Source organism: Struthio camelus, chromosome 21 (genome assembly GCF_040807025.1).
Source record: "Struthio camelus isolate bStrCam1 chromosome 21, bStrCam1.hap1, whole genome shotgun sequence".
NCBI classification, from domain to species: Eukaryota; Metazoa; Chordata; class Aves; order Struthioniformes; family Struthionidae; genus Struthio; species Struthio camelus.
This window is the reverse complement of record NC_090962.1, coordinates 5109219-5122405: the sequence shown is the minus strand read 5'-3', so window position 1 is coordinate 5122405 and position 13187 is coordinate 5109219. Positions and strand designations below refer to the sequence as shown.

Below are 13187 nucleotides of genomic sequence, written 5' to 3'. Positions count from 1 at the left end.
TCAGAAGAAAAAGCCTCCAGCCCTGAGCAAAGGTCAATTCTGCATGTCTGCACATAGCAAGGACCTATAGGACACAGCATATTAAATACCTACCTTAAACTGCTCTACTCTGGCGTTTTAGTCCTTGCTTCTGCCCTCTGAAGTTGCCTGCTTGCTTTGTACTGTGGGGGCAGCCGGTCTATGGGCCGCTGATTGTCATTTCATGTGCAACTGCAGGTAAAGCTAAATCTTGATGAGCTGGCACTAGTGATCTTGCTCTCATGCAAGGAGTGCTTCAGTAGAGAAAGGTCGTCACCTCCTCCCATGACAGATGGCGTTATCAGTGCTGTTGCAGTGGTTCTCGTTTTGTGCTGAATGCTCAGAAGTCCTGTTCCAACCTCTCCCTCCTTCGGGGCACCCGGACGAGGTTACCGGGAAGACAAGCTGTCACTGAAGTGTCGTGACACCTCCTTCATTTGTTAAAATGAGTTTTCTTTCTCTTTCAGTCGACTGAAGAAAGAAGGCGACAAACAGTTGTAATAAATTATTTATTTGTAATGCTGGCTATGGAAACCCCGGTCCTTGGGAAGGAATGGAACATTTTTACATACAATAAGAGCTACAAAAAGGAAAAGAATATCTTATAAAGATTTCTTTATATATTTAAAACAGAAACAACCACCCAACAAGTAGAGACTTATCAGCATAGTGTTCGTTTGTAGAGAAGATTTCTCAAGACTGGTGTGGGACTCCCTGCATGACAACGTATTCAGAAGCCTATTGAAAATACAGGACTGTATGGAATTTTCAGAGAACTTCCTGCAATCTTGTTTTTTTTCTTATTAGTTTGTTCTGAGTAGGTGCTAGAATCAGATTCACAATACAAGTCACTGTGCGTGAAGACACTCAATGCATCTATATCTATTTTAAAAAAAACAAGGATTGCAAGTAGGTGACATAACAAGCTCTGAATCCAAGTGCTATAATAATAAAAATCTACTTTTATTTTAATACATTGTAGGAAATCTTCATAATTTTAAAAAAAAGCTCAGTTCTGCAGCATGGCTTTTTAAGTCTGTAAATAACTTTTTGGGTAGAGGGGAGAAACAAAACAAAACTCCAGAAACGTTTATCTTGATTTTCAGTAACATCACAAATTGTGAATTCCTACCTGGTGTTGACAGAATACAGAGTTGATTTTTTAATAAAAAAAAATATATATAATTATCCCTTTAATTAAAGGGAATGATGGGTGTCAATAATTTCAAATGGGTAAAAGCTTGAAATTTGGTTTGGTATCAACAATAAGCATTAAAGGGAGTTGCAGGGATAATGTTGCAAATGACTGTTTCTGTTCTTGGTTTTGGGTTTTTGTTTTGTTCTGTTTTTTGTTAGTGTTACATCTCTCTGTTCTGCAGATGATTTCTGTTGAGTTGGGTTTCTCAGCAGTACAGGTGTCCCTTGGAACTAGCTTACCATTTTGATGCCTACTTTAAGGGTTAATCTTCAATGTGGCTGTAATATACTTCTTTCTATTACCTTTTGAAACTTAATCTAACTAAATTGGTTTTAGACTATCCCTTATAGAATCAGTAAATATCAGCAAAAGTTCAAAGAAATAATCTCTTAAGATCCTTTTAAAAAATGTTCCATGGCTCATATTAGTACAGCCAGAATTTTGTATGCATGTGCATATTTTTGAAGGGTTTGCTCTTCTGGCCTTTTGTGTTTGATATATTTTTAATAAAAGTGGACTAGGCAACCGGTTTAGTGTTTTTAAAGTTGTTTTACAAAGATCAGTCTCTATTTCTGTTTGGCTTTCTTAGTTATGTTTTATGTAAACAAAAACTTTTTAGCTGCCACCACAGTTCTGCGTCTCAGGAACTTACTGCTTTGAGATTAATTCGATATATGGACAGTAACATTTACTGACTTCCGACACAATAGGTCCGCGCAGAATAACTCCTGTTGGCTTAGTTCCCATGTGAACGGTAAAAGGAGAGGCATACACAGAAGGCCAGTGGGCATCATTTTCGTAGACAGCTCTGCTAACTATCTGGACAAAATTTTCTTTCTTTTTTTTTTTTTATTGTTTTGCCGTGTTTTTTGCCGGAGCAGAGGGCGATGCAGCCGATAGACATCTGAATCTGCTGGCCATGTTATCTACTGGTGCATAACTTCCTCCCCGTTATCTCCCTTAACTCAAGAGGGCTCTATCTCTGCTGTTGTAGACTGTTAAATGTGGTGGTCGTGTCATAGGACTGTACTGAGCCGTGTCTGATAAACTTGTAGTTAATCATTCATTTTAATGGAAGGCATGGCAGGACAGTGCTTTCATCCACTGCACGGGTCTCAAATCAGTGTCAGTGTGTTAATGCCAAAAGGTTGCTGTTGGACAGTTAGTAACATCAGTTTATGAATTAAAACCTTGTGTTAGGGTGTTCCAGGCCCGTTTAAGGCAAGTGTGTCACTGGAGAGAGAGGGGCCTATTTCATTTCATTCTGACCTTCCCTCTTTCTTCTATCCTCCATTCCAGATTTCTCAGCGCTAAGGAACTGCAGTAGCATTTAATCAGTTCCGTCTGCCATGTTTGAACTCTCTGCGAAGGCGTTAGCCGTAACAGCTAGTATTCCTGAGATTTGGAAACCGTCAGGTCAGCCTAGAATCCCGGATGGTAAAGCTTTCTTCAGTCAATGCCTGTAGTCTCTGTCTGCAGTGATCAGGTGAAATAGCTAATAGTTTTCTAGTGAGTAACATTTTTAATGTTTGCTGGAAGAGCTAATGAGATTGTCCTGCCCAGCAGAGAGAGCACCTCAATTTAGAGAGAGAATTAAATGCATTTCAGTTAAAAGCATCCCTCCCCCCACTTTTACCGTATGGGATTTGGGGATTGGGGAGTTCAGCCACTTCAGCCGTTTCTTCAGACCCTTCTCTTTTGCTGTTATTTTTTAGCTGTGGTTCTTAATAAAAAGATGCTAATTCCCTCCCATGGTCCTCTCTTTCGCTCTGTATTTTTTCAAACACAGTGTTGCTTTGCAGTCTAAGTTCAAAAGCTATTAGTTGGTCTTGGTTTTTTTTTTTCAGATAAGCATTCTGATTATTTGAATATTGTTTTGTGTTCCCATTCGGCAAAGAAGCACTGAAGTTCTTCCATTTTAGACCAGTGATTAACTACAACTTTACATGCAGTGGTTTTTGAAGCCATCTTGGTGTTCAATGCCCTTGTTAAAACAACCCAGACCTTTTGATATTCTTTAAGAAATCTCTCTTATTTTTCCTTTGTTTTAAAGACTTATTTTTTAATTTTGCTTTAGTGTTTTTGAAACGTCTGTTGTTCTATGTCGTCCTGGTTGAGCTTGTTTCACTGCACCATTAAAGCAGAGTGTACATTCTGACTGCTACATTTATATATATCTTGAAGCTTAATGTATATATGAGTAGTTTGCCATGGGATAACACAGTGTAAACAGAGTAGAAACCCAGAAATCGTGACTTCTGTGTTCTCTCCATTTGAGTATTTTGTAATTTTTTTGAAATATTTGTGGACATAAATAAAACCAAGCTACACTACAGCAGCCAGGTTTTGCCTGCAAGCCAAATGTGTCTGTTGATTGTCGTTAGTGGGAAACGGGTATGTCCGCCTGGGGCAATACAGGGTTCCAGCATGGCAATCTGGTGTGTTTTAAGGCTGTCCTGTCTCTTTCTTGGCCTTATTTTTTCCTCCCTAGAGGTTGTTTCAATGTTAATATACAGTACATAAAGCACCAACGTTGTGGCCAGTTCTGGAATGTATTCTGCCTGCCTGAGGCTCATTGATGCTCTAGAGTCATACTGCATAGTTTCTGTATTTTTTTCCCATAGTTAAGCAGTCAAATTGAAAAGAGCAAATGCGCGCGGATGTTCTGGTCGTCATGACTTCAGGGGCTTTCTGTATGTCATGGTAATGTATTGTTGCCACTAATCTGTCTGAGCCCAGACAAGCAGTTAAAATAAAATGAAGTGTGCGGAGAGGCCGTCATTGCATCGGTCAAAGAAGAGTAGAAAAATAAGAACTTCTGAACCAACAGAGGACAATTCCCTGGGTTTCAACAGGGTAGAAAAGACTGCATACTGTCGTCTCTCCATAATTTAGCTTGTGAACCAAAGGTGTTGGAAAGCAGCAAGGGAAAAATCAGGCCTGGTGACTCACAAAGTATAACCTTGAAACTAGAGTAATAGTACACTGAAATATACCCCAGTACCTGCAGTTTTCCATGCCTCCGATTTTCCAAGAGAGGGGTCGCTTTCTGCTGGTAGAGTCTTCGCACGCGCAGCTGAAACAGAACCGGCAAGAGATGCGTTTCACCGTAGCGGTAATTGCAGAGAGGGGGGCGCGCGGAAACTCGTCTGCTCCTTGCCTGCTGAAAAGCAAAAGTACGCTCTCAAATTGCGTGCGGTTGTGTCGGCGTCCATTTATAACGGCCCCCCCTTTTCCTCCATTTCTCAGGGATTGTAATGTGTTCGTCTGGGCGGTTTGGGTGTTCCGTATTTGCACTTCGTGATAGTCGGTGTCTCCAAAGCTAAAGAAAGCGTCGCGATGCCGCAGAGCGGGGAAGCGAGTACCCTTACAGAGCAAACGTTTGGTCGGAAGGGAGACAGCAGGGCTGCGTTCTTGATCTGCCTCTGCCTTGTGTGTTGGTAAATGGTTTTTTTTTGGAAATAGTGAGATATCCCGACTGCAGTTCAAGCTGCTTAGTGTTGTGAATATAGCGAGAGAAGAGCGCCCAGGTGTTCGAGCGGGCTTGGAGGAGACGGAGCAGCGTTTGTGGCAAACTGCAAGGGAGTTTGGAGCTGGGTATTTCAAGAGCCTGCTCTATTTATACCCTGTGGCGTTTTGAAGGGGAAGGTCAGTTGTGTCTACTGGAAATAGCTTCTTAAAGTACTTTTTCTGAGGCTGGCTTGAACATTTGCTATTGTCTTTATTTTGACACTTTTTTTTTTTTTTTTAAATAATTCCTTGTACTTAACAGAAAACTGCCACGAGCTTAGGCTGCCCTCCCTTGCTTGCCGCAGGTTGTTGAGTTTCCAGACTTAAAACGATGAACCCCACGAGGCCGAGGAGGATTTTCATTACTACATAAAATTGAAGCGCGTAGTTCGTGTTGCAACGTTGGTCTCCGGTTAGTTATGCCGCGGCTCTACAAGGCCGAAGGCTGGAGAGCCGTCCGTCACGTGGCTGTCTCGTACGTACGTTACCAGACCCGATCCCAGCGCCGTCAGCTGTAAAAAGTGAGACAGGCTGGAGGATTTCAGCCCAGCCTAGGCCGTGGGATAGCTTTGCGTTTAGGTACAAGGAGAAAAAGGAGAGGTTGGCTTTCTGTTTGGGAATCTGATTTTCTGCCCTTTGAGCGTGAAAGGGAGGTGGCTGTGGCGGTGCTGTGAGGTTTCCGCTCTCCGCAGAGGCTGCGGCGGGCTTGGTTGGGTCGCCGAAGACCTTAGCGAGCTGCTCGGGGCAGTAGGAAGGCGAGGCAGAAAGGGGAACCAGAAGGGGAGAGGCGAGCAGCTTTTTTTTTTTTACGCGCGCTGTTTACGAACCGTTTCCAACGCGCCAGGCAGGTGATTTAAAGTCCTCGTTTTTCCGTTGCTTTTGGTCACGGAGGAAATCGGTGCCTTGGCCCTTGGGGAAGGGTTTGTTGAGGCAGCCATCGGGGTGGCTGAGCCTGGAGGAGCGGAGCCGGCCTGCGGCCCCGTCCCGCGGCGAAGCGGGGGCGGCAGCCCGTTCGCCCGGCTCCTCCCGAGGCCTGAGATTGAACCTGCTGCGCCCCCCACCCCAAACGTGAGGCTGGCCCTGTCGCAGCCCGGCCCCCGCGAGGGCTTTGGCCGGGGGGCGAGCGGCGTGCTGAGGAGCCCCCTGTGCAGGCCACGGCCCCTCCCCTGCCTCCTGCCGCCTGGCAGGTTCCAGAAGGTTCTGGCAGGTTCCAGAGGGTTCCAGAAGGTTCCGGCAGGTTCCAGAAGGTTCCGGCAGGTTCCAGCAGGGGCCGGCGGAGGAGGCGGCCAGCGCACAGCCAGGCCCTGGCACCCGGCCGGCAGTGCAGGTAAGAGGCTGTAGGCGGCGGCAGGTAAAGCGAGGCAGGGAAGGCGGAGCGGGGAGGAGGTGCCTGAGGCGCCTCAGGCGCCTCGCCGCCCCGGCGCTGGGCGGTTTGTGGGAGAGCCGCCCTGCCGGCTTGCCGCTGGAGGGGAGCCTCAACCCAAGGGTAGGGTGTCCCCTGTGCGCCCCCCCCGCCCCCGGCGGTGTCCCCAAGGGACTCGAGTCTCCTGTCCCCCTCCTGGCAGTGTCCCCCGGTCCCCAGGGGAGCTGCCCCCCACCGTGTCCCTCCTGGCAGTGTCCCCCGGTCCCCAGGGGAGCTGCCCCCCTCGTCCCCCTCCTGGCAGTGTCCCCCGGTCCCCAGGGGAGCTGCCCCCCCTCGTCCCCCCCGGCAGTGTCCCCCGGTCCCCAGGGGAGCTGCCCCCCCTGTCCCCCTCCTGGCAGTGTCCCCCGGTCCCCAGGGGAGCTGCCCCCCCTGCCCCCCCCCCGGCAGTGTCCCCCGGTCCCCAGGGGAGCTGGCCCCAGTGTCCCCCTCCTGGCAGTGTCCCCCGGTCCCCAGGGGAGCTGCCCCCCCTGTCCCCCTCCTGGCAGTGTCCTCCTGGTCCCCAGGGGAGCTGGCCCCCCCTGTCCCCCTCCTGGCAGTGTCCCCCGGTCCCCAGGGGAGCTGCCCCCCCCGTCCCCCTCCTGGCAGTGTCCCCCGGTCCCCAGGGGAGCTGCCCCCCCTGTCCCCCTCCTGGCAGTGTCCCCCGGTCCGCAGGGGAGCTGGCCCCCCCCGTCCCCCCCCGGCAGTGTCCCCCGGTCCCCAGGGGAGCTGGCCCCCCACCGTGTCCCTCCTGGCAGTGTCCCCCGGTCCCCAGGGGAGCTGCCCCCCTCGTCCCCCCCCGGCAGTGTCCCCCGGTCCCCAGGGGAGCTGCCCCCCCCGTCCCCCTCCTGGCAGTGTCCCCCGGTCCCCAGGGGAGCTGCCCCCCCCGTCCCCCTCCTGGCAGTGTCCCCCGGTCCCCAGGGGAGCTGCCCCCCCTGTCCCCCTCCTGGCAGTGTCCCCCGGTCCCCAGGGGAGCTGCCCCCCCTGTCCCCCTCCTGGCAGTGTCCCCCGGTCCGCAGGGGAGCTGGCCCCCCCCGTCCCCCCCCGGCAGTGTCCCCCGGTCCCCAGGGGAGCTGCCCCCCTCGTCCCCCCCCGGCAGTGTCCTCCAGTCCCTAGGGGAGCTGCCCCCAGTGTCCCCCGGTCCCCAGGGAAGCCAAGTGGCTTGTTCTGTGTGTTCAGTCCATGGTGCTGTGACAGATGCTCTTCCAGACACCCCACTCACCTGCTTGTGTGCTGGCAGTCACAGGTGGTTTTTTTTCTGTTTTGCTGTCACTTGAGATAGAGAGAAGCTTGAGAAAGATAGGATTGTTGGTGTTTGTATTGGTAGGGTAGTTCCTTACCCAAACTGTACCAGAAAGACTGAACGTCTGGTGTTGGATGGAAGAGCTTTCTGAGTGCCCTGCATGTACAAGTCATCCTTTGCAAGTCATCCTTCTGCCCCCCCCCCCTTTTTTTTTTAATTTTAACAGAAGGTAATTAAGCCTGATTTTTCCTCATGGTGTTTACTTTGCAAAAACTAACTGGAGCAAAAGATTACAAACGACATAATGCAGACCACAATTCCCAAATGGACAATTTGGAGTGGCTGTTTTCTGTTCTTTACAGATGCTCCTCTCTGTAAAAGTGGAAACTTTGACTTACAAAATCAGCTATTTCTATATTTATAAAGAATATACTTTTTACTTGCCCTGTTCCTATTCACCATCCTCTCTTCTTTCTCCTTCTCTCTCTCTCTCTCTCTCTCTAAAGGAAAAAATAAGTGAAAAAATCTGATTTAAAAAAAACACTTGTCTGTATATACTCTCAGACAATTTGCAAAACTATCCCAGGAATGGTCACCCGTGGCATGTGTACAGATACGCTAGTGAATGCCAGTGCGGCGCAGGTTTCTGTAGCAGCATAGGCATTTCTTCCTTGGGTCTCACAAATAAGAGAAATGAGCCATCCAATAAACGTGGTTAAAATGCACTTTCTGGGCAGATGAGTAAAGGGAGGGTTTAGGCGAATCTTACGCTGCTCTCCAGAAGGTGAAAAGGCACTATAAAAATTAGTAATTATCTAGTGAGCGAAGGACACTGGATGGGTAGGAGAAGTCATACTCAGGACAGGGTTTGATAATTCCACTGCTTATGCATCCATCAAAGGGGTCTTGGAAGTCAAAGGGTATGTAAATATTGGGGCATTAAACCAAGCTCAGCTTTGAGGTAGGCATGAATGGCTTTACTGATGCTAACAGTAATGAAGTAGCCTCTCCTTACGCTTAAGCACTCTTAAGCACAGCAACTCAGAGGTACAATTGTCATACAGAAAGAACCAGAAAAGGTTCAAGTAATGAGTCATGTTACTCCGTTCTTTTACGCTGGATAATTTTGTTGGGGCGTTTCAGGTTTGAATCCCGCATTTCACTGCCATCTCATTATTTGTTAGTTCTTTAAGTACTTTTCCCATGTTCTTACCTCCTGTAATGCCACCAGAAAGAACCAGGCTTTGCAAGAAGTTGCTTGGCTTATAAACTCTGTCTTGTCCCTTACTATAGCTCCAAGGCTGAGTTTCCTGTGTCAAGGAATGTGTATATGGGAATGGAAATCAGGGAGTAAATTGATGTACTGGCCTTGGAAAGTAGCTGTGTGTGGAGCTGCTGTGTTCATTTTGCCTGGGGACTTGGTTTTGCTGGAACAGCCTATTAATCGAATCTGTGAGATGGAAATTTCTCCGACATTGCAGCTTGTTTGAATAAACCCTAATTACAAAGTCTGGGCAATTACGAGGAAAGGAATCTAGCGTTCTGGGTCTGATAACGTAGTTGAATGTATGCCTTCAAAATACTCAGCCACAGCTCTGGGCGGGGTCTCCGAGTTGGGTTGTTTTATTGTCTTCTCGCTGTTAGATTGTCATCTAACGTTTTATCTTTCTTGGCTTCCCTCTAGTCCTCTCCTTTGCAGCTTAATGCTTTTTTCTGTATCAGTAAATACATGGATATCAATAGCAATATCTTAAGAAGCAGCAAAGACTATTGGGTGGCAGAGAAGTAAGGGAACACATTAACCAGTTTCCCTGAGAAACTCCACTGAGCTTCATCACTTCATAAAACTGAGGCTTTTGTCTGTCATCAAAGGAGTGGTTGTGACAAAGCTCCCTTATTGGAAGTAGGGGGAGAGGATTAACAGAGGGAATGATTTCGAAGTCTAAGTGTCCCTTTTGAAATATGTGAGTTCTCCAGGTGCTCCTACTTTAATCTGTGAAAGGGCCCACTCAGCCCTATATCTTCCAGTGCACAAAACTGCATGATATTGAATGTATCTGCCCACAAAGCCTTTTTATATTGTTAGTGTTCCTGTAGTCGTTGTTTGAGGAAGGGAAACCTCAAGGTAGGAGAAGGATCACAGCTTAAATTCATTAGCGTTGTATAGGTAGGTAGTATCTCTGGCCACTGCAGATACATCCTGGGAGCCTGGGAAATACTCCCCTTCATCTAGCCTACGTGTCGGGAAGGGTGACAAGCTTGAGGAGCGTGTCAGATGGAAGGCCGGAGAGCGGCAAGTGTCGCGACAATCTGCACAGCTATACCCTGGGTATTTTGAAGGGTTTGTCTGCGATACATATGCAGATCCCAACAGTACACTGTGCCCTTGTGCCAGTACGTTTTTCACTTGGCACGTTGCTCCTTCAGCTCCTAGTGCCAGTGTGTTATTTCTCAGAGGAAAAAAATGAGTAAGATGCTGGTTTTGTAGGATGAGCAGGTGCATGTTTGCAACTGCTGCCACAGCTTGAAAAGCATACAAGTGTCGTGTGATACAGAAATGAAAGGGTTTGTAAAATGCTAGGGCTGACACAGGGCCACTGTGAACTGTCTCGTTGCTCATAATAAAACAGCATTTAATTAAACGTTCCATCATGTGCATGTTCCGTGCTGACGTACAGGGACCTTCCAGGTGAAGGCATGCCGGCAGGAGAGCACACAGGGGAGGTTTATCTGCAGCTGCCTCAACATATGGGGGAGGCTTTGTCTGCATTTTCTAGGCTGTACTTGTTCCGAGTTGGGCTCAGACTTGGAGCCTAAGCAGAGACTTCACTCCCTAGGGTGGCACTGAGCTGTAAGTGCTAATTCACACAGACGACAATACTTAAATAATCCCTTGACTATATATCTTGTCTCAGAATCTGTTCGTCATCTTTTCTTCACTTTGAAACTCTTAATGAGTTTGTTCAGTTTCTTGCCTCCTTCAAAAGGCAGATTAAGCCTTTTGGCTCAATAGGAGGATGTGCTGCGCCTAGAGGGTTTGTAATCCGTGTCTGTCCCTCTTTGTCCATCAAGCTGCTGCACCGAAGCCTGGTCTGTGCTGAGTTTTGCTGTGTGTGGTATTGATTAGGGAGGTGGAAATACTTCTTTTTCTCTTCCCCAGTATATTTCCAGTGGTTCAGTCCCCAACTATGAAAACAGCTATGCTGGAATGAAGCTGACTGATCCCAGGATATTCATGCCTCTCCTAGAGATGAATAAGACAGTAAAGCACAACTTTATTGAGTATACTTACATTCCTTGCTCTTATTCTTGTAATTATTGTGTTGTGCTGAAGCAAGACAAGTTTGTAGAGTAGAGAAGCCATTGAATGACAGACAACAGCAAAAAATGCAGCTCAGTTATCATTCTGTAGCTGAGGATGTGGCTGCTGAAAATGCCTCATCGGATCTGTGCTCGTAGGGAAGCAACCCTGAAGATAGATACCTTTGGAAGGTGCTCCCACTCTTGCAGTACTGAAGCAACCAACGTACCATGCGTTTCATTCGTCAGGTGTTTTGAAGACTTAGAGTGTAATGAAGTGGGTAAATGCTGGAGGTTAAGTCTACATGGTGTAAATTTGCTGTGGTGTTAGTGTTTTACAGCAGCATTGGGTCTGGCCCAGAGTCTGTACGGGAACTGTCACATAGCCTAGTAATAGAAACCTCAGTAACTGTTCGGTACGCCCAAAGCAGGGCATTTTAACAGTTACCTTTGTGCTGGAAGAATAAGTTTCCTAAAACATGGGAAGCTCCCTGCTGTTTCTCCTTGGAATGATGATACTAACCTCCTTTCACCTGTTGACATCGCTTTGCTACAGATTATATGACTCCAGACTACCGTGTGCTTGCAAGTACGCTTGCAGCTGGGCTGTAAAAATATTTTTTCCCTTTTTCCTTCTGTGTTGTTCAAAGCAAAGCTCCCTGGTTTTACTGGTATCTTCTGGAGACGATACTTGGGGCCAGAAACTATGGGGAGGTGCTGTGACAGGAACACCTTCATCTAAATGTAAATGTTACTTTCCTGCCTCCGGCTGCCTTGGAGAAGCTTCTTCTGTGGGAAGTTGCTATAAGGTAATGGTCCTAATCAATTTATTCATGTCACAAGAAAGTCTTTTAAATGCTTATTTGAAATGTGTTGTTCTAGGGTGATATGACCGTATTCATTTCTTAAGCAAGTGCCTTAGATGAAATGAGAAATAGGGAGCATGAAGGAGATGGAGAAGAAATTGTGTAGACTTCTGGCTAAGGCTGGTTGCAATTTCTGGGGGCACAGCTTGGGCCGTTGAGTGCCAGAGGTGGAGAGCACTAAGGTGGCTTAATAGCGGGGCACAAGACAAGTGTATGCAGGGTTGACGTGGACCAGAGCAGTGCTCCCTGTGCACTGGGACAGACTCTTCTGGTTTGGGGGTGGTGGCTGAGTAATGGAGTCCAATTCAGAGTGCCTGCCGAAGACAGAGGGGAGGATTGTTTCTTGAGCCACTTCGGTATTACAGTGCAGTATCGTCTGTCTGTAGATGACCGTCTTGGGCAAAGTCAGCTTGAACTTCTGTATCAGACCCCTTCCTGCCCTGAGAAAAGAGAAAGCAGATTAAGAGGTGCCAGACCAAAGTGCGAAACATAACTCTTTCCTTTATATAGTTCATATCCCGTATCAAAGTGTGACTTCTGTACTTGTCTCCTGCCAGCAGCCATGAGTGAGGCCTTATATGCACAGCGTTTAATTTTCTTTTGACTTAGACTTCAGTGTGCGGTAACCTCACCATACTGTTTCTGACAGTGAGAGGCTAATAGGCATAGGCAGGTGTTGAGACAATTTAACCTACTCTGCCAATGGCTCTCAATCATTGCAGTCCTCCCTGCAAATCCAGGTTGTTATTTCTCTTGCACGGCAGCAATTTGGCATTCATGCCAAATTATTTAATGGCTCATTGAAAGATACCTCTGTCCCTTAGGGCCTGGGGCTGATGACTTTGTCAATCTGTGCGGGTGCTGTTTGTTTCTGCCACAAATCCTAGTGGTGGTATGCTGTGTCTTGGTTTCCCCATGTGTAAAACAGAGGTAAAGAAACTGATCTGTTCTAAATCCTGTTTTACTCTTTCAAAGGGGCTTTGAACGGAGGGTTTTCCAATATTTATATTTGCGCAATATAGATGCAAGAGAAATTAGCGTTAGTAAAGACTTTTGAGGCCTTGAATCTTGAGGGTTACAGAAGAATTCATAATTGCAGTCACGGGATTTTTAGATGAGAATTGAACCTGGGTTGCTGGGGTTATGGTGTGGATCTGGGCCCTAATGCTGTGGAGCTGGTGCTTTGGAGGAGGCAACAAAGCAACTCTTTAGTCTCCATTGCTCTTTAGTGCTCCTGACCAATTACACAGGTTGGAGCAGGAGTGTAACTGCAGAAGCGGTCCAAGGTGTGCTGCTGGTTACACCACCTTAAAGGAGGAGAAATGCTGTTGAAAACAGCTGGATTTATTTGGGCTGATTGAGACTAGCCCTTGTACCATTGTGTTCAACTGTGTGATCTCTTCGAGAGGGAAAGCTGCTGTTTGCACCATGTGTGACCTTGCACAATAGAGTGCTTGCTGTGAAGTTTTGCAGCGCTAAAAATTATGAGCTGAGCCCTTCTGCAATATTTGGGAAGTGAAGATCTGGGCTTCCACTTCTTTCTTTATCGTTTGTTCTATCTTAGCCTTAGTCTCTTAAGTTGGCTAGTTTTTCTTATTGGCTAGGCAATGCGACCTCTCAGGTGTCTCATCTCTGTCCCCTCAGAGCATCTAG

At 47.3% G+C, this 13187-nt stretch overlaps 2 protein-coding genes across 11 annotated transcripts in view; both read left to right on the top strand.

The window, feature by feature from the left end:
- The window catches only part of RERE (arginine-glutamic acid dipeptide repeats), a 253914-nt gene extending 250342 nt beyond the window's left edge, over nt 1-3572 (top strand). For all 10 annotated transcript variants that reach the window (XM_068915489.1, XM_068915491.1, XM_068915495.1 and 7 more), the window contains one exon: nt 486-3572. In XM_068915489.1, the coding sequence (XP_068771590.1) occupies nt 486-519 (34 nt within the window). In that variant the 3' untranslated portion in view covers nt 520-3572. The remainder of the gene's footprint in view (nt 1-485) is intronic.
- A 1668-nt stretch (nt 3573-5240) lies between these two features.
- SAMD11 (sterile alpha motif domain containing 11) overlaps nt 5241-13187 on the top strand; it is a 258540-nt gene continuing 250593 nt past the window's right edge. Inside the window, exon 1 of the mRNA XM_068916038.1 lies at nt 5241-6053. The gene's annotated coding sequence lies outside the window, so the exon portion shown is untranslated. The remainder of the gene's footprint in view (nt 6054-13187) is intronic.